The following is a 20,336-nucleotide window of genomic DNA, read 5'->3' on the forward strand; positions in this document are numbered from 1 at the left end:
TTATACCACAATCACGGTTGTATAATTCCATGACTTCGACCACGACTATACGAATGAATTACAAAATTACGAAATCTGCGTGATGATATATTTTTATACCTCCACTTGCCGCTCGATCTTTCTTATCAGTTATCGGCGTTTCTCAGATATGGCTATTTGATAATGTTTTCGTTCTGTTATGAGTTTATGACAACAGTGCAACGCACAAATAACACGATTTATTCCAATACATCCTCCTTGTTCTGTAGTTATTATTCTCGCTTATGCCGTTTGTGTGATTCCCCGGCTCCGTAAACCGACGGCATAGAACAAAGATCAGTTGCTCGTCAGTACTCAGTGTCTCAATGGCATCAGCGAGTACCGAGTAGTGACAACTCCTCCTCTGTTGTCAAAGGTTCAACGATACATTTTGTCATTTCGATTATTTTATTTTCTGTAAACCGTAGTTCGTAGCAGAGTTATTTTGTATTGAACTCTTAAACATTATAGTGCACGCGCGATAAAAAATAAAGTGAAATAATAAAAATAAACGGCTGATCTCTGGCCAAATAAACTTATTCATCGAACAATTGACCAGGAATAAATTCAAAATTTGTCTATTCTTTTTGAGTAAAGTTTATTCATTGTCATAACCGTCATGAAATATTGAAATGAATTATGAAGTCTCAATATTATCACTGTGCAATTATATTCTTATTTCAACTCACAGTTAACAGCATAGCCTCTCAAAACGGTAAATTAAAAATTACTTATTTATGTATTTGGTTTTTGACAAAATTTAAATTCATAGTGTTCAATCACTGTTGATTAATTAAAAGCTTATTTTTCATAGACGATGACCATGTCGATTTATCACTCGCCAAACAGAAGCAAAAATCAATTGCAAATATGAATAATTCGACACATCCCAGGATGGTAGGTTTTTTTTTTGTTAATATGTTATTAAACGGCGCAAGCGTTCCGAATGTATGGATGTTGTTAATATAGATTTTATATTAATTATCTAATTAACAAAATATATGATTTTCTTCAAAATAATAAGATATTAAACCTAAGGAAACAAAAAAAAAAGTGTATCTAATAGCAGTAAATATTGATTTATTAATATATTTATGTCTTGTGTTTATCTTATAAATTGAATTCGTAAGATACCACTATTGGAAATGAACACAACATGATGTCTTGTAGTTGAAAACTTACAAATATTCTATAATAGTTTTTTTCTGTTTATAGATACGCCACGAAGGTGATTTGGAACGTATGGGCTCTGAACATAAAACTTGTTCAAGTATGCCATATCCAAGTATTAGTTGTCATATGAATACGACATGTGTGTATGGAAATCAAACAATCGCTATATGTAAAGCTAATGTGGATTGTCTGGTATTTAATAATTAAAAATTTTTGTTTTCATTTAATTAAGATGTGTATTTTTTTTTAGGGAGAAAATACTTTTGCTAAAAACTTGACTTGTCGGTTTTGTTATCAGACGGAGTTCTGGGAATATAAGTGTGAGAAAAAAATTTGTAATTCTGCTGCTTCTCCCCCAACTTATTACCGGTAATAATTGAATAAATAAATATTTTTATGATTAATACCTATTAAAAGTTATTCATTTCTTTAGACGCAAAAAACATAAGATCGTGTAAAAAAAAAATAAATCAATGCTTTCATAAAATAAATATTTCATTTGCTTTTCACAAAATGGAAATGGCTCAGTAACTTTATGAATACATTTTGTAATTAAAATTAAAACTAATGTTGCTGTTTATCATTAGATTTTTTAAATAACCTATAAAAATGTTCTGAACATTCTTAACTTACATTTTATAGTGTATTTTTAATAACCAATGTTTATTATAGGACTAATTGTACGGTGAACAGAGATGTTTTGTGTTTGGGAAGAAGAACATTTTTGAAAAGATTGCGCTGCAATTGGACAGGTGGCCATCGGTGGTCGACTGCTTTAATATTAAGTATTACTCTAGGAGGATTTGGTATAGATAGGTATGATATGCATATTCATTAGTGTGATTAAAACTGAAATGTTTGTTTAAAATATATTATATTTTTTGTTTCAGGTTTTACTTGGGACATTGGCAAGAAGGCATAGGCAAACTATTCAGCTTCGGAGGCCTTGGAGTTTGGACACTTATTGATGTATTATTAATATCTATCAGATACCTTGGTCCAGCAGATGGTTCTCTATACTTGTAAGAAAATTTTAAACTATTGGTTGTTTTAAATTTGCAATAAAGTATAAAATTTGTAATCAAAAGTATTCCATTCTGTTATTATGTAGCTATAATTGTTTATTTTATACAGGATTTGAATTATTTACTTAACACCCATTTAACATAAAGGTTATTACTTTGAACTGAGAATAATATTACATCCGGTTTAAATTCCATAAAACCGAAAAAATAAATATTAAAATAAAACATAATAAATAAATAACAAAGAGTATTTATTTTTTTATTTCTAAACATTTTGATTTTAAAAAAAACTTATAAATACAGAATATAAATTGCAAAATATTTGAACATTTGTTTCCAAACTAATAATTAAAATAAATCATAAATTATGAAGTATGTATACACTTAAAAATAATTTAAGTCGTAATTATAAAACAAAGTATAAAAGTATGAGCAAATTTAACCAATTCAAGTATTAACTTTATTAGGGTTTATATTAAATATTTGTTTGAGGTCATCTAAAGTTATCTTAGTGCCTTCCACATTTCTGGAACCACCAAAAACATTACTAGCAATTTCAAGCTTCTGTGTTTGAATTTTTTGAATTGATGATTCAATAGTATTATCACAAATGAACTTGTATACATTGACTGGTTTTTGTTGTCCTACTCTATAAATACGATCACATGCTTGTGCTTCAAGTTGTGGATTCCAGTGGATATCCACTAGAAACAAGTGGTTGGCAACTACCAAATTAAGACCAACACCACCAGCAGTTAATGACAATAACAAAATCTGAAAGAAAAGAAATTACAATATAATATTACATTACGGTATGGCTATTCATATACTGGGTGATTCATTGAGTGTAGGACACTCATTACTCAAATAGTATTTGGGCTGTATTCATAGACGATGCTTAAGAATAAGTATTGCTTAAGCTATACTTATGACTCAAATAAGATTCATAAACGAGACTTTAGCTAAAGAAAAGAAAAAGTACTACTTGTTTCGAGACCAACCTTAAGAATTGATTTTAGTTACTATCACACATTTTTTATTTTTAAAATTATCAAAATTAGCTTATGCAATACTTATTCTTAAGCGGACGCTACACAGACATTTGTTGTCTCCGTCTTACAAGTACATAACATAAAAAATGTTACGCTCAGCAGATCACATTTAGCTCCGTTAGTTTAAAATTTAGAGTGAATTGAACTCTTATAAAATTTAAAGGTAAGATTATTATTCCGGGTATCTTAAAGGCTTTTTAATAAATTTCAAGTTTAAAGTGAGTGATGAGTATTTTAAAATTGTAAACTGTGGTTTCTCAGTCTTACAATGTACAACATAGCAAAAACTGTTTTGCGCAGAACAACTTTACACCCTCTGTATTTATAGTAGGATTATGAAAATTCTACAGGCATATAGAAGTACTTTGTCTGTCACTAACCGAAAATTTTTATTAATAAAATGAAAAAAAAACAAAAAAAACCTCATGTTCTCAACCAGATAACTTTAATTGTATTTATGTTATCTAAATTATAAAAACACTACTTCACAGATAAAGTTCTTCCTTATGCGTTGTGTAATTTTGGGTACCACATTCTCTTTAAGTATATATGAGCAAAGTAGTGAACCAACATTTTGCGAGGTAACTGCATTCCACTCCATTCATCAAAACTTTAAATACTTATATAATTCATAAACTAGTCGTCCTAAATTCTATTTTTATGTATCAAAATATTCTGCTTTGGAATAAAAAAATATAACTAAATGTTGTCATTTAAAAAAGTAAAATACTTCCAAATAATATTTTTTTTAATGTTAGTTTTTTAACGACTAGAAACCATATAGGTAAAATTTAAATTTTTTAAAAACATTTATACCTTTTGAAATGATGATAAAAGAATCACCTACACAAACTTTACCTAAGGGTAAAAACTGTCATACTGGGAATTAAAAAATAATTTATGGGATTCTTGGGATCTAATACAAATATTACAGTAGACCCAACATCCAGGATGAGTATTAAATAGGAATTTAAGTAGCAACAATCCAGGAGTAAATTTACAGTTAGGTAAATTTACTAATTACCTATTTATGATTGAAGTTTTGAGTACAATTTAAAAAGAATAATTAATTAGGGATTCTATGTTAAATTATAATGATAAACATATTTTGTAATAATTTTAACATATACAATTATATTTTTATTTACTTTTGGTCCGCCTTTGACTTTGTCAAATTCACTTATTATTTTGTTTCTAAGTAAAACAGGAACAGCTCCACTGAATATCTCAGTTTTAACGTTATACTGAGATAATTGTTTGTTTACTAGGTTTAACACGCTTGGCCACTGAGACACAATTACAGCCTTATCATCAGTATGCAATACTTTTTCTTTCACCATATCACAGACAGCTTTAATCTATGACAAATAAATCGTAGTAAAAATAAAATATACATGCTGATCCGAAATTTGTGTTAAATAATTGAAAAAATTACTTGGATTCACAAAATTTTTTTTTTGATTATTATTAAAACAAATTAATACATTTATAAGTCAGTAATTTTAGTTCAAGAAACATAAAATAATGTGGGTAAAAATAACATTATTTTAAATAATAATATTTAAAACCTAAATAATTGTTTTCATACCTTTGAACTAATCCATTTTTCATTAAAAATTGCATTACTACTTTTAACAGTATCGTTTTCAACATTTGGAATGCCAATAGACATTCGACTCAATTTGTCTACAATATCTAAATCTCCATTATTTTGTATTCCATCAGTCTTAAGACAATCATCTTCCAGCATCTATAACAACAATATTAATATATTTTATATCACCAATAAATTATCTATCAATAATAATAATAATACCCATACATTTTTCAACAAGCAAGGATGACAACAAAGCTGTCTTAGTCGCAATATTAAAACTAAGATATGATGAGTTTGAATGCTTTTGTTATTCACTAATTGATTGAATAATTTGTCCAGTTCAGGATGGTCTTTAAAAATATCGTCTTTATTTTCTATCAAAAATAAAAGAATAGTTTCAATTTATTATTACTAAAAGATAAAATTATTTTCAGTGTTACTTACGACTTAAATATTTAGCTTTGTGTTTTACTGGAAATCCACGTTCTATAGCATTTTCTTTGTCAGCTTTTTCATATAGATATGTTGCAAACAGTGAGCTAAGACATTAAAAAAAATTAAGTTTATATGAAATTTACTCGGGAGACTACAAACCTCGAGAATTGCAAAACTTTTTCATATGCTTCTTTTTCTTCTTTAAATAATTCGACTTTGATGTTATGAAATGTTTTTTCCGGTAAAATGAATGTAGTTGTTTTTTGTAACTGATCTTTCGTTCGTCTCAACATTAGTGCCTTAGTTAATAAAGAAAGTCGGTTTCTACCAGCTTCATCATTATTACCTACCCAACGTTTCCAAACCTATAATCAAAATGAATTACATACAAAAAAGTTCAGAGTAACGGTACATTTAATACAGTATTGTTCTATATTAAATTTTATAAAAACATTCAATTATTAGAGAAAATGTTTGTTGATTTAAATTTGGAGGTTTTAAAGGTATACATTTTATTTACAAAGCATCTAGAATTTAATACAAATTAGAACTAGATTCATATTTCATGAATAGCAGACAAAATACAAATAGGAGCACTGATAACATATAATAACTGTTTAAAATTTTAAGCTTTGTGTAACAATTAGCAATAAAAATAATAATAAATAAATTTAAAAAAGGTGGGCAGTGGATAATCGCTCTAAAGCTGTACATTAAGTGTCAATTCAAAATATACCATACCATACCATGTATAGAAAATGCTTATATAAACATTTGGTGAAAATTTCAAATTTTTAGTTATTTGTTATTTAGTTTTACCAAAATACAAAATCGATTTTGTCAAAAACTGATTTTACGTAAAAATTCCAGTTTTTATTTATTTGTTTTATTTTTACGAAAACTTTTGAAAACTACTGGGAATTTTCAATTTTGACTTCTCAAATGCACCAACTAGATTGATTCACTTTTCCACAAGAAAATTTTAACATTATTTTGAATTATTATCATGTACACAGACCAAAAAAACACTTCTCATTCATTGTAAATAATAATAAAATATCTAAAATGTATCTCAACACACACTTGGGTAAAAAACCTCATTAAGAAAAAAAAAACTTAAGTTCGACAAGTTGTAGTCTCAAAAAGGTGCTAGGTAATTTCTTAAATTCATTAGCATAGAAATTGTTTATAATTGTTTTTATTTGAAGAAGTGTGATAATTTAATACAAATAAATTAACTTAGCTTGTCAGCTACCAATTTTGTATGACTACAACTAAACATAATATTACATAACTAAGTATAATATTATTATACTGCTGACATAAATATTTACATCCCCATTTTAAATTTGAACAATATTACCATAACACTATTTAGGTACATACTATAAGTAACAGCCAAGCTAAGTAATTTATTTTTATTAAATTATTGCACTTCATAAAATATAAACAATTTCTATACCAATGAATTTAAGAAATTACTTAACCCCTTTTTGATATCACAACTTTTCTAACTTGAGTTTTTTTTAGACATAGTGCTTTTGTTGAGATATCACTCATTTTTTTATTACAATTTCGGAAATAACTAACCGATTTTTTTTTTTAATTGGTTAAAAAGACTAGGTAATACATAAATATTAATAACAGGTATACGTCATATAAACAACTTAGTTAAATAAGACATATAGTGAACTAGGTATATTATTACTGCGATAAAATAAATAAGCAAAATATAGCAACACACGTATATCAAAAGCAGAACTTTAATACTGTGGCAACGAATATAAAATAAATGCATAGATGTACTGTACGCAATGAGTCGGCCGGTGTCATCCCAACTACCATGTATTGTTTAAGAGAATGCACACCCGCATGTGTTGTCTCCATCTTACAAACAAGTAAGATACCAAATTTACATTCAGTAGTTCACATTTTATGCCGTTAGCTTAAAAATTAGAGTGAATCGATCTATCATGAAACTTGTGGTAAGAACATTATCTGTGTTATGGTGGAAGTTTTTTTACAATAATTCAGTTTTTAAGTGAGTTATGAGCATTTTTAATTTACATTTATTATACACACGTAACTCACTTAACTGAATTATCGTAAAAAACTTCCATCAAAACACAGATAATGTTCTTACCATCAAGTTTCATAATAGGTCGATTCACTCTAATTTTTAAGCTAACGGCATAAAACGTGAACTGCTAAGCGCAAATTTGGTATGTTACGCGTTTATAAGACGGACACAACACATGCTGGTGTGGCGTCCTCTTAATTAGCAATTGCAACCGACAAGCTGTGGAAATATGCATAGATATAGTCCAGTTAGAAGGAGAAAGGCAGCGCGTACATACAACATAAATATTATTGAATTGTTAAAAAAAAATAGCATTTCGATTAATAACTATGCTAATACTTTTGCATATTACTCAGACTCTAACCCTCCGATTAACATGAAATTTATAAAAGTATCATCTACATCATACTGATCAACCGGTGTAAATTTTACGTCAATCAGTTCATTAGTTTAGGCTACATAGAGGTCGTACTATTTTTCATAAAATTACACAGATTAAATACGAGTTGGACGTCATCGTGTCTCAAGCTCTTTTTTATACTTAACTCTGTATTACATAATGCAATAAATAACTGATAGTTTTAAGTTAAATTGTTACATATACATATAATAAATTTGTAATTATAATATTTATAGACCAAAAGATTAAATTTAAGGTCAGCATCTACCACAAATCAGATTAAACGTTCTATTTTAACCTAGTTCTCAATGTTTATAAACTATGATAATACAATAAATAAATTAGGAAAAACAATATATTTGTACCTAAATCATACATGTTTACCATTTTTTCTAAAGAATTTAAAAATAATAACTCATACTTACAACCCATTCATCGAAAGGACGACACTTAATGAATTTTAACAATGCAAAAAAATCAGCTTCCTTATTATGGATTGGAGTGCCAGTTAACGCCCATCGATTGATACCAGAAAGCAAACTTACTGCTACAGACGTTTGACTTTTATGATTCCTAATTGTATGGGCTTCATCGAGAATTATTCTGCACCATTTAATATTATATAGAGGGCTCTATTTAAAAATGAACTAGTTAATACAAAAACTTTGAAGTTTTTATATAGAATAGGTACGAACTGTATTCTTATGATTTTTTTGATCCCACATGACTGTATGATATGTGGTTAAAACTATATGTTTTTTGGCCAATCGTCTAGCAGAAGACTCTCTATTTGGCCCATAATATTTAACTACATCTAAAACTCTTGGCTTTACTTTTGATTTGACTTCATTATCCCATTGGCTGATTAATGATGATGGGCAAATGATAAGAGTTCCACCTTTAAAAGCTGAAAAATCAAGCATTATAAAATAAATAATTTAAATAATACTTAGTCTATAGTAAATTGTAAATGTATACAATTTAGATTTGAATCTTCAAAAGAATCATCCGTTTCCGAATCTTCTTCTTGGTCTTCTTGAGCTTCATAAGCTTTAAGAACTAGAGAAATCATCGATAAAGTCTTTCCTAAACCCATATCATCAGCTGAAAATTTTAACATAAAATAATATTGACATTTGAACAATTTTTTTGTGTAAATAATATATTATGTTATTTAGGTACCTAAAATGCCCCCGTGTGGTTTTTGACTCTCTCTCCACATTAGCCACGCTATAGCATGTTTTTGGTGGGGCATAAGTTCCACTTTAAGTTTTTCTGGGTCATCAGCTAAAATATCGGAAGACGGACAAGTCCCTAATGATTTGTGCAAACTATTAAGTACATCCAAAGTCATAGTTTGCTGTGTGCGATAAGTACTCAAAGCTATAAAAGCAAACAATAAGATGGTTTAAGGTTTTATTTTATAATTAAAAAATAGTTGTTTTTCAATAAGTAATATATATTTAAAAATACCTTTGTCACCCATTGCATTTATGTCAATATTACCGGCCGCCTTTTTAGTCAATGCATTATTGATATCTAATGTTTGTAAATTATATGAGTGAGGTTTTTGAGATATTTTTAATCCTTCTGTAAACATTCAAATAAGAAATACAAATTAAGCATTATTAAGAGGATGTCACACTCGCATGTGTTGTCTCCGTCTTACAAATGTAAAACATAGCAAAAACTATTTTTCGCAGGACACCTTTTCTCGCACCATTGTATAATTACCAAATTTCAACAACACGTAAAGAAGAACTTTATCTGTGCAACAGCGTGGTTTTTTTTTATAGCACTATCCAATCATTTTTTAAAAGCAAATGAAAAAAACAAAAAAACCAATGTTTAGAAGCAAATAACTTTTATTGTATTTATGTTATCTAAAATATGGGCTTGCTGTTGCATGGATAATTGTCCACTCTACATGTTCAGAAATTTTGAAGCCACTACTACAAACACAGAAAGATAAAAGTTGTCCCGCGCAAAACAGTCTTTGCTATGTTGTACATTTGTAAGATGGATAGTTTGTTGAGGAGACGTATAAACATAGTTAAACCTGGGTAATCTTCCATTTTTTTTAGTACATTATTTAATTGTGTTTTTATATCTGTATATGCACTTTCTTCTTTTATAATTGCTCTTTTTAATTTATAACCTCCATCGGGCAATAAATTTAAATTTGTTATTTTCATAGTGTTCTAAAAGTTATAGTAAAATCAATTTAATCTAATAAATATATATATATATAAATATTATATAATTTTTATACTAACTTTCATGTTGGCGATATTTTTTGTATATCGGCTTAGAATTTCTTCTAATCTTAGTTTTTCCATTTTCAGAGATTGAAAATCCCCACTACTCAATTTTTTTGTATCACCGATTGAAATATCTTTAGATGACATGGAAGATTTTTCATTTACTTTTTCTTCAGTTAAATCAATTGTTAAATTATGTTGTTTCGGAAACCCTAATTTCGAGGTTTTTGGGCTATCGCCAACTAAATCAATCGTTTCAATAATTTTCTCATTTTTCTTAATCTTAGAAGACTGTTCTATGATTATCTCTTCAGAATTTGGATATTCTAGAATACTACTCTGAGATATTGGATCATGTAACGAATAGATAGTGTTTGAAAATTTCAAGTCATCAATAAATGGTCGGTTTTGATTAGAAGATGTAACAGTTGATTTATGATGTGCAGAAACATCATCATCAGAATCACTAGGTTCAATTATAGATAAATCATTTAATTTTGTTTCAATTTGAGATTCTTCATTAGTAACTTTTTTAGGTATTTTGAATTTTTGATATTGTGGTGAATTTATAATATCCGAATCTGACTCCAAATTTGGGTTAGTTTCCTAAAAAACATTGTGAATATAAGCTTATATAAAATTATTTACACCAATAAAAAACTTACAACAAAAATATCACTGTTTTTCACTGTTTGACTTTCATCGCTAGAGCTTAAAATTAAAGCTTGTTTGGTTTTAAACTTTCCAAGAGGTTTAAAAGATTCATTAGCTATAATTTTTGATTCTGTGGATTTATCCATATATTCTTCAAGTAAACATTCTTCACCACTTTCATCCGATTCTATTAAAGATGGACTTTTTTTAGACAAAGGGTTGTTACCTGATTCCTAAATAATAAATACTTAATATCAATATTCAAAATTAAGAATAAATTGAAGAAAAAAAACTTACATCACAACTACTAAATTTTGATTGTTCATCATCGCTTGAAAGTAATGCATTTCTATACTTGGCCAAATCTCTTTTTGTAGGTTTGAAAATTGATTCATTTTCGGAGCTATCAGGAGAAGTTGTTTTATCGTGATATTTATACGGTTGCTTTTTATCAACTTTACTACTTCTAAAACAAAAATACAAAATTAAATTTTGTATTTAAAATGTATATAACATAGGTACTGCAAATACTAAAAAAATCAAAATTAAAATATCAATATCAACAGAATATAATTATAATTTTATAAAACAAGATCCATATCAGGTATTGAATATATTATAAAAAAAAATGCTTGTTTATTAAAACATATTTTTGTCTGTATGTTTGCACATACTACCTAGTACCTACCTATGTGTTTTTTGTATAATATACTTACCTACAATTATAAAGGAACAAGGAAATTAATGAGTTATATTCTATATGAAGCTATTCTAATAAAGTACACATTACATGCATAACATTATACAAATACTGAGGACCTACATATTGGTTATTGATAAAAATTATACATTTTGGAAGTAGTAATTTGTATTATGAATTTAAGATTGATGATGGGTGTAAGTCAGGTTATTTTAATGGCAGCAAGCTTACATACTACCAGGCAGATACCTTAAATAAAATAAAAGGAAAAGCAAATACCTATATGGTATAAAAAAAATAAATGTAAGTTTCTATTTAGGTATCTACGAATTAAAATATCTAACATAAATTAGTTCATACATCAGTGTAAAACTGGTTCCTATATGCTACAGCTCTTACCTACTTTAGTATTGTCTACAGCCATATTATAAGTTATAATATTACCAAATGTCTACAAAATCAAAAAATTTGATGACAGAATCAGAATGAAAGATAGTAAAGAATAGGTAACTACATAAAAAAATAAATGTATTGTACTATGGTACATAGTTAAAATAACTACAAAAAAGGCAGGGCGGTGGGCACATTCAGATGGTTCTATGCCTACTACAGTACCGACTACAATATTATTAATTATCTAATATGAGCAAAATAATGTAAAATCTGGAAATATCTCTGATTTTAGAGAGAATTATTGTGTATTTTATTGAGTGTATCAATACAATATTGTATTAGTGAAAAATCAAACGTTTAAGAAGTGTAAGTAAGTACCAGCATCCAATGAGTAAAATATAGAGCCAAAATAACAAAGTTTAAGCACTACAAATAATATTAAGTATATTATAAATAACAGAATTTTGTTTATATAATTTATTCATTATCATTTATCATTCATCTAGTCTGAAAGTACTAACTACAAATTGAAAGTTTTAAATGCAATAGGTAGTAATTATATATAATTTTTGGTTTTTTCTATTGATGTGTGATAATTTTATCATAACCTGTACATGTAAAAAATGTATGTTAATCAAAATTCTAGTGTTCACATATTTTAAGAAGTGTTTTAAGTGACAAAAATGGCAGGGATCGCATGAAAATATCATCTTGATTCCCAAATTACTATTTATGTATTGCACCTACCTATGTTTAATGTTTCAAGTTCGATTAGTAACTGAATAAAAAAATAACTCACACATATGATGCCTCCGAATCAGTATCGGACACTCTGAATAATGATCTGTCAGGTTTAATACAAAGAGAATCATTTGTAACATCCGAACTGTTTGGAGTAGGTATTGGTCGTCTGCGGCGAGAAAACGCTTTCTCCGCCCGAGCACTATCCATCTGTGCATTTGACGATCCTCCGTCGTCACTATCGTCAGACGATCCGGACATTAACCTTCTCGCAGATCTACTGGTGATTCTAGAAGATGTGGAACGTGAAGACTTCATATTTGAGACATCAACAGGTTACAAAGCGGTGTGGTAATATTTTGTTCACGTTATTTTAAATGTTTTAACACACACTGAATATTTAAATAATAGTTTTAAGTTGACATTTAGAACACAGAGAATAGGTCAGTCCAAATCTGAAACATGTACGTCAAATCCTAACGCCGAGTGTTCTGTACAAAACTGTACTTATGCCACTAATTGCCATAATGGCACTAGCCTTGTAGGAACACAAATCACAAGGAACTCACACTGAACTCGCTAGGAACGAAGTAACTATAAGTATTGATGTAAGAACTAAGAAGTAAGAAATCGTGGTTGCACAGACAATTACAATACATTTATACCAGAGTATACGAAGTATTGTGTTTGACTGTCCGGAGTTTACGGTTGGCCGTTGCCGTTTGATTTTAAATTGGACCAATCAAACGAATAATTTAACAAATCGTCGACTGCTACCTGGTGAACAACAGCTACGAGCACAGAATTTCGTGTTGATAATAATATGATAAGCCGGCTACTGCCCGTCGGGTTTGGGTTTTGTTCTGTGGTTATGGTCTATATTATCTTAAACCACGGTTGGCACATCTCTGATATCACTTTGTTATCACACAATCAAAGTGACAGACGACAGCAGCTGACGACAGAATCTTGTTTACATTGTATTTATTTTGTCTATGTTATTTTCTTTGAGTCTGAGTTTGAGACCGTGTTTGGACGTCTGGGTGTAAATTGAGACTTTGTGGACATCATAATATATAATTTATTATGGTTGTAGACACTTGCAGTTAAATACTAAAATACTCAAATCGTAAGATTTTGCTAAATTAACGTATCCTATGTAAGTGATCTCAACGTTTTATTTATCATTATCGTATCCCCTTTTTTTGTAGAATTTATGTCAAACCGGAAAATTTAATTTAGTTTCTATAATAAAAAGTAATTGTGTATTATTGAAATGTATAACTAACACAAATGACAACACCATTTAGATTCTGCTGATAAAAACAAATGTAAGCATCATAATAAAATGCAGCCTCAAGAAATTCAACCCAAATATGCAAAATTAAATATAGGTGGTTCGTTATTTTACACTACAATTGGTACCTTGACCAAGCATGATACAATGCTGAAAGCTATGTTTAGTGGTCGGATGAAAGTACTTGCTGATACTGAAGGTACTTCATGACACATTTTATAACATACCTACCTAAATCATGTATTAATAAAGTTTTGCTACATTAAAATAAATTTCAGGTTGGGTCCTAATTGATCGTTGTGGCAAGCACTTTAATTCTGTGTTGAACTTTTTGCGTGATGAACATGTAGCTCTTCCAGATAAGACACATGAAATCGCTGAGCTATTAGCTGAAGCCAAATTCTATTTAATATCACCACTTGTTGAATCTTGTCAACAAGCTTTACGATCAAGACAATGTAAAATCGAACCTCAATGTCGTATACCTCTTACGTCTTGTAGTGCAGACTTAAGTCAACTTATTACAATGAGTACAAAAGTAAGTAAATACCATATTTAAAAAAAAAAAAATTTTAAGAGGATTTCCCCGCACTATTTGTTTCCTCTCTCTGGTCCACGCGTAACATGGACAAAACGCATTTACGCAGAATAATTTTTTCTGTGTTTTTAAGTAATTTTTGAGTGAAATCACCCATATCAAAAATGATAAAGAATAATATTTTTGAAGGAATATCACATCGTTTTGTCTAAATATTGTCCCAAAATAATTTAAACATTATAACGTAAAACATATTTTTGTTAAAATAACTATAAAATATAAAGTCAGTATGTCATTCTCTCAAAAATATTATTTTCTATCTTTTTTGGAATTTGTGAATTTACTCTAAGATTACTTAACAACATAGAAAAAATTATTCTGTGTTAATGTGTTTTGTCTATGCTGCGCGTGGGCCAGAGAGAGAAAACAAATAGTGCGCTGACATCCTCTTAATTTGTTTGTCTTTTATTTTAGCCAACCGTTAAACTTCTTATAAATAGACATAACAACAAGTATTCATATACAAGGTAAAAAAGATATATAACTATTTATCCCATGTGATACATTTTTAATATTTTTTTATTTTCAGTGCTTCTGATGATAACTTACTAAAAAATGTTGAATTATTTGATAAACTTTCATTGCGGTTTGGTTCAAGATTTTTGTTTATCAAAGATGTTAGTGGTTCAAGTGAAATATGTTGCTGGAGTTATTTTGGTTTGGCAACTAAAGTCGCTGAAGTTTGTTGCACATCTATTGTATATGCTACAGATAAAAAACATACAAAGGTATTGAGGTTTTTTTATTGCTATATTTGGTTTTAAAATATATTTATTTTTAAATTAATTATGTTAATCCTTGAAAACTTTCTATTATATATTCCCTCGGCAGGTTAACTGGAAAGATAAAATATTAACAAACTAATGTTTACTTATTTAGGTTGATTTCCCAGAAGCAAGAATCTATGAAGAATGTCTTAATCTTATGCTTTATGAAAATCGCACAGAACCAGACCCAGAACTCATGCAAGCTACATCTTGGCGTGGTGCTGTATCGGGTATGTCATCAGCTTATGGAAGTGACGATGAAGAAGAACGAACTCGTATAGGGTTTAGAAAAAGATTAGTATAGTGAGCCTCAATAAGCTTTTTGAAAAAAGCTTTTAAGTAACAAGTAATGGTAACTAATATACTTAAGTTATATTTTTATTGCCCTTACACATTGCTTTTTTTGAAGCTATATTTGTTATTGCTTTTGTGGAAAGTTAGGTCATAGAGGATTTTCGGATCAGACAATTTAACTTATTCAGATAATTGTCAGGACAAAGACAAAGGTTAGGTTGGACATGAAGTTAACAATTTATTTTTGAGAAATTTTAATGTTTTTTTTAATATGTTCATATATTACCACAGTTATCAATTTTATCATTTATAATGAATTTTTATTAGCAAATGTACTACAAAATTATTAGTTGAAATATTTTTATCATTGGTCACATTGAGTAAACTGCCGACTATTTAATTGTTATCTTTGCGTATTAATAATTCTTATGAATGTTATATTACAAATTTAAATCAATTCAAATTGAGTTATTAAAATAATGATTTGTTGTACATTTTCTAACATTTCGGCTTTACTTGGTATTGAAATACTTATATTGTTTTCTAAAATGTTTATAAATAAATAAATAAAAACATGTCTGTTGTAAAAAATTGTATATTATTGAAAAACTTAAGTAGCATAATACTTAATTGTTATAAAATCAATAATTGTATGTAATAACCAATATGCTGTAACATATTTTATTTGATTAGCAACAATAAACTTTATATATAATCCATACATCTGTACAATATGTAAATAATGATAAGAAAAAATAACTTCAATAAAACTTGTAGAAAAACTCAAGTTTCAGTTGCAGTCACCTGTACGATTGTACATGGTATCTGGCGATGAGATCAAGTCGATAATACCCATGGCTCAGTGTTTATAGCTTAATACTTTTCAATACCGATTTGAAATAAATTATCATAAACATTTTTCGTGAAAAAAAAAAGAGTCTTGTTAAACAATGAGATCAGATCAACCAATTGAACAAAAAGTATTTGTTTAGTTTACTAATTTCAAAAAACAAGATTAAATATTTTAAGTCAATGAAAATTAACCAAATTTCTTGTTAAAATTTGACCAGTAAGTTAAAATCAATTAAGTATAAAGCTTATTCATGTACATTACACATTTAAATACCTGTTTTTTATGTATGCTAAAAGAACATTACATTTTTTAATCAAGTTTGAGCAATATTTGTGTGGTATATACGTAATTTAACATACAGTTGAAACAATATTTTTTACATACACACAATTGTATTAAACATTCTCGTTTAATCATTTTTTAAAGAATTATATGTTTTAACAGTAACAGTTTAGATAATTATAAACATTAAATAAAAATAATACATAACTATAGTACTTGAACAATTTGAAATTAAAATAATAAATAATAAGGAATAACATAGGAAAACTTTACAGATTATTAATCAGATCTTTACAGCTTAATAATTATTTCTTCTATTTCCCGTAAATCCTCCATCTCCTCCTCTCGAAAATCCTCGTCCACCTCCTCTTCCCCTAAATGGCCTGTCACCTCCTTCAGCTCTGTCTCGTTCTCTCTTAGCTTCATACCTCGATGCCATTTCTTGCAACTCTGGAGGTACATCTTGTCCAGATTTTTCCATCACTTCGACTAAATCTTTGGCCTTACCCCAATCTCTTCTGGTCATTAAAGTAATTGCCAGGCCAGTTTTACCAGCTCGCCCTGTACGTCCTACCCTATGCACATACTCTTCAATATCCTTAGTAAAATCGTAATTTATTACCACTGTAATGTCATTGATATCAATACCACGAGAAGCTACATCTGTTGCTATTAAAATATTAACTTCACCATTACGTAAGCTTTCCAGAGCCATTTCACGATCACTTTGTTCACGACCACCATGAATGGATTCAACAATGTACCCCTTCATACATAAGTCTGACGAAAGCTGATCCACAGTTACTTTTCGGTTCACAAATATTATGATCTTATCATCTGCACTACAGCGTTTCAGAAAATCGTCAAGCCATACTTCTTTTTCTTCTTCGTCCATTATAAGAATATCTTGTTTTACAGTATTGACTGTTGTCAAATCCAATGATCCGACCATAACTTGAATAGGGTTAGTCGTATAGCTTTTAGCAAGACGTTTAACTCCAGGTGGCCAGGTTGCACTGGTCATTATAGTTTGTCTATCTGGCCTAACCCTAAGTAATGAAACACGTATTTGAGGTTCAAAACCCAAATCCAACATACGATCAGCTTCGTCAAGTATCAAAAACGTCACATCAGATAAGTCAATAGCACCGCTACCAACAAAATCATTAAGTCGACCAGGAGTAGCAATAACAATTTCGACTCCTTTCCGCAGAACTTCTTTTTGCTTTCCTGAACTTGCCCCACCATAAATACTCATGGCTTTAATGCCTTTGTAACTATATTTTTTAACCTAAACAAGACAAAACAATTGTTAATACTATGATCAAACTTATATAAACATGTAAAATATATACATACTTCGCTTTCAATTTGTAACACCAATTCCCTGGTTGGAGCTAATACTAATATAGATGGTCCTTTTCGTTCACTACGAGGAGTCGGTTGAAAATCGATATGAATAAAAGCAGGAAGCAAGAAGGCCAATGTCTTGCCTGTCCCAGTTTGTGCGATAGCTATCAAGTCGTGGCCGCTCATGATGACGGGCCACGTCTGACACTGTACGGGGGACGGGGTTTCAAATTTTTGCTTTTGTATTTCTTCCAATATGTCCGGATAATCTTCAAATGCGTGTGAAAATTTCATCACTGGTTTAGGAATTGGCTTTACGTTATTCTCCTCGATATATTTGATCATAATGTTGTTCTTGGACATTCTGAAGTCTTCGACCTCCTGATCAGTCATCCTTGTCACTTCGGGGTGTTCTTTATAGAAATTCTTAACAATTGGCGGCAAGGCTGCTAATCTTTGTTTAAGGTTCTCCGCTTCTTCTTTCATCAACTCGTCCCAGTTAAATGTCGACTGAACCGGTGCCTGTTCCGATTCTTGTTGCAACTTTTGTTTAATTTTTTCCGGGTCGTTCGCGTCGACGATGTCGTTAACGAGCTTCAGAGCGTGTTCTCTGGCTTTTTGATTTCCCGATATCTTCACGGTTTTCAACCCGTACGAATCGCTGTCCAAGACCGAGATGAACGCGCCGGTTTCCTTTCTCATGCCCTTGATCACCGAGCCACCCTTTCCGATGATCAAGCCCGCGAACTGGGAGTCGATGTCCACGAGCAGGTCGTCGGGATTGGCGGGCCTCGTTTGCCTGTACTGTTGCTGAGGCACGTACTCCTGTCGCGGTTGATATTGTATGTCGTTGGGCGAATCCCAGTCTTCGTCTTGATCCATTTCGAAAATGGTTTGCGGGAAAAAGCACGTGGTGAAAACAATACCGTGTAGTTCGGCAGTCCGCTGCTCAAAACCACTCAAACGCGCGTTCAAAATTGACGATTACGGGATGCCGGCAGACCACGACTGACGAACATCAACAACAAACCGGCCAGCGTCTGTGACGATAGTACGAACATGATAAAGAAAAGAGGTATGTCAGCAACTTTCCGAATTTGAATCATGTTGGCGCATCCCCACTATTTCCTATGTGTTTCCCATGGCGTTGGCAGCCATATTGCTTTTCTCCGTCAATTTTATCATCAGTGTCTATGTTGTAAACATTGTGGCGAAAAGCAATACGGCGGATATGCGTATCACAAAAGTTGCCGACATACCTCTTTTCTTTATCATGAGTTGTACGAATGCCGGAATGCCGCCATAATGGTAATTACCATAGAACAATACGCATACCGGCGGAACGCTCGGCGATGTAGTCACGTGTGCCGGCACACAGTGCTAGCAACCCATTCGTGAATTGCATTCGGCTTCGGTTATGGCGCTTATTTTCGAATAAAATTCAGATTTCAGCCGAATATCGACAAGAATACGGACATTTTACGTATGCTTACAGAGTCTGAGAAATGCTCGCTACGCCACTGGCTGTATGTACGTAGGATACATACACCAACGCACGCAGTGGCGCCGAACCTATAACCTAAGAGGGGCGACCGCCTACCCTTTTTTTCGGTGGGTGGGGTCGTGGGGGTCCGCGGGTGCCCCGATAACAAACTATTTATGAATTATGTTCCTGACTCCTAAGCTATTAATGTATACATATGCAGCAACGTTTTGTAAACAGGGGTGGTGGTCCGTATAACTTTTTACTTACCTCCCCCCCCTCCCTTTTAAAATATAGTTCGGCGCCGCTGAACACACGTATAATGTAGGTACAGATTACGTTTATTAGAGCGACACCTATTGATCGCGGTCTGTTGTTGGGTCAAAAGACCACTATTTCACGGACATTCAACGAATAATACACTACAATTAACTACATGTCCTTTTCGTATGGTAGGTATGCGTTTAGCTTAGCATAGGGAATATTATACGTATGTTTTTGGCGTATGTTCGATACATTTTAGATATATTTTTCGACCAAAATTGCGATATAACACTACGTACGTTTTTCGTGTAAGATTGGAATATTATATGGGTATGTCGTTGGTGTATGATTGTGACATTTTACTGTTTTACTGTTTTAGGTCACAACAATAAATTATAATAATGCCATTGAGTATGTACCTATGGAAAAAGTGTTCCTTCGACCATATATCTATATTCGATTTTTATACTTTTTGTATACAATCCTAATGTTCCTATATTTTTTTTTATAAATATACCTATTACCTTATGACTTTATACGGGACTACACAGCTATAGTACACTACTGCAGTCAGTGTTTTTGCGATGGTCGGGAGTACCGGGCTAATTATTGTAGCTGC

The 20,336-nt window shown here is 30.5% G+C and overlaps 4 protein-coding genes across 6 annotated transcripts; 2 read left to right on the forward strand and 2 right to left on the reverse strand.

Moving 5' to 3' along the window:
- The first annotated feature begins 193 nt into the window (after nucleotides 1-193).
- LOC132946206 (TM2 domain-containing protein almondex) lies at nucleotides 194-2,281 on the forward strand. Of its 2 annotated transcripts, none has more exons than XM_061016084.1 (6): nucleotides 194-733; nucleotides 819-915; nucleotides 1,234-1,383; nucleotides 1,442-1,560; nucleotides 1,864-2,007; nucleotides 2,082-2,281. In XM_061016084.1, exons 2-6 carry the CDS (start codon nucleotides 889-891, stop codon nucleotides 2,215-2,217), a joined length of 576 nt encoding a protein of 191 aa, XP_060872067.1. In that variant the 5' UTR covers nucleotides 194-733; nucleotides 819-888; the 3' UTR covers nucleotides 2,218-2,281. The 2 variants fall into 2 exon arrangements, with proteins under 2 accessions (XP_060872067.1, XP_060872066.1); XM_061016083.1 differs by having other exon boundaries at nucleotides 196-733; nucleotides 833-915.
- Nucleotides 2,282-2,450: 169 nt separating this feature from the next.
- Nucleotides 2,451-13,293, reverse strand: LOC132946200 (transcription termination factor 2). Of its 2 annotated transcripts, none has more exons than XM_061016073.1 (16): nucleotides 12,588-13,293; nucleotides 10,993-11,158; nucleotides 10,707-10,928; nucleotides 10,057-10,647; nucleotides 9,840-9,981; nucleotides 9,254-9,370; nucleotides 8,963-9,163; nucleotides 8,759-8,884; nucleotides 8,476-8,687; nucleotides 8,206-8,412; nucleotides 5,460-5,665; nucleotides 5,310-5,404; nucleotides 5,091-5,239; nucleotides 4,857-5,018; nucleotides 4,417-4,626; nucleotides 2,451-2,990 (listed from the first exon to the last, which is right to left on the reverse strand). In XM_061016073.1, the coding sequence occupies exons 1-16, from the start codon at nucleotides 12,845-12,847 to the stop codon at nucleotides 2,664-2,666; spliced, it is 3,393 nt and encodes a 1,130-aa protein (XP_060872056.1). In that variant the 5' UTR covers nucleotides 12,848-13,293; the 3' UTR covers nucleotides 2,451-2,663. The 2 variants fall into 2 exon arrangements, with proteins under 2 accessions (XP_060872056.1, XP_060872055.1); XM_061016072.1 differs by having other exon boundaries at nucleotides 10,993-11,161; nucleotides 12,588-13,292.
- Nucleotides 13,294-13,469: 176 nt separating this feature from the next.
- Nucleotides 13,470-16,215, forward strand: LOC132946203 (BTB/POZ domain-containing adapter for CUL3-mediated RhoA degradation protein 3). Its single transcript, XM_061016081.1, has 6 exons — nucleotides 13,470-13,688; nucleotides 13,840-14,025; nucleotides 14,105-14,364; nucleotides 14,839-14,891; nucleotides 14,954-15,152; nucleotides 15,304-16,215. The coding sequence occupies exons 2-6, from the start codon at nucleotides 13,878-13,880 to the stop codon at nucleotides 15,493-15,495; spliced, it is 852 nt and encodes a 283-aa protein (XP_060872064.1). The 5' UTR covers nucleotides 13,470-13,688; nucleotides 13,840-13,877; the 3' UTR covers nucleotides 15,496-16,215.
- A 393-nt stretch (nucleotides 16,216-16,608) lies between these two features.
- LOC132946201 (probable ATP-dependent RNA helicase DDX43) lies at nucleotides 16,609-19,108 on the reverse strand. Its single transcript, XM_061016075.1, has 2 exons — nucleotides 17,980-19,108; nucleotides 16,609-17,911 (listed from the first exon to the last, which is right to left on the reverse strand). Exons 1-2 carry the CDS (start codon nucleotides 18,850-18,852, stop codon nucleotides 16,919-16,921), a joined length of 1,866 nt encoding a protein of 621 aa, XP_060872058.1. The 5' UTR covers nucleotides 18,853-19,108; the 3' UTR covers nucleotides 16,609-16,918.
- Nucleotides 19,109-20,336: the final 1,228 nt, after the last annotated feature.

Source organism: Metopolophium dirhodum, chromosome 6 (assembly GCF_019925205.1).
Source record: "Metopolophium dirhodum isolate CAU chromosome 6, ASM1992520v1, whole genome shotgun sequence".
Lineage (NCBI taxonomy): Eukaryota > Metazoa > Arthropoda > Insecta > Hemiptera > Aphididae > Metopolophium > Metopolophium dirhodum.

Bases quoted from the DNA above. Each gene is read 5' to 3' on its own strand.
- LOC132946200 (XM_061016072.1), bottom strand. From the start codon at position 12,847: ATGAAGTCTTCACGTTCCACATCTTCTAGAATCACCAGTAGATCTGCG. The intron at 9,371-9,839 runs GTTTAACTATGT...GAATGTTTACAG, and splicing joins AAAAATGGAAGATTACCCAG to AAGGATTAAAAATATCTCAA. The intron at 5,240-5,309 runs GTAAGTAACACT...TATTTTTGATAG, and splicing joins CAAAGCTAAATATTTAAGTC to AAAATAAAGACGATATTTTT.
- LOC132946201 (XM_061016075.1), bottom strand. From the start codon at position 18,852: ATGGATCAAGACGAAGACTGGGATTCGCCCAACGACATACAATATCAA. The intron at 17,912-17,979 runs GTATGTATATAT...TGTCTTGTTTAG, and splicing joins TGTTACAAATTGAAAGCGAA to GTTAAAAAATATAGTTACAA.
- LOC132946203 (XM_061016081.1), top strand. From the start codon at position 13,878: ATGCAGCCTCAAGAAATTCAACCCAAATATGCAAAATTAAATATAGGT. The intron at 14,026-14,104 runs GTACTTCATGAC...AATAAATTTCAG, and splicing joins AGTACTTGCTGATACTGAAG to GTTGGGTCCTAATTGATCGT. The intron at 15,153-15,303 runs GTATTGAGGTTT...TTACTTATTTAG, and splicing joins CAGATAAAAAACATACAAAG to GTTGATTTCCCAGAAGCAAG.
- LOC132946206 (XM_061016083.1), top strand. From the start codon at position 658: ATGAAGTCTCAATATTATCACTGTGCAATTATATTCTTATTTCAACTC. The intron at 1,384-1,441 runs GTATTTAATAAT...ATTTTTTTTTAG, and splicing joins AAGCTAATGTGGATTGTCTG to GGAGAAAATACTTTTGCTAA. The intron at 2,008-2,081 runs GTATGATATGCA...TTTTTGTTTCAG, and splicing joins GGAGGATTTGGTATAGATAG to GTTTTACTTGGGACATTGGC.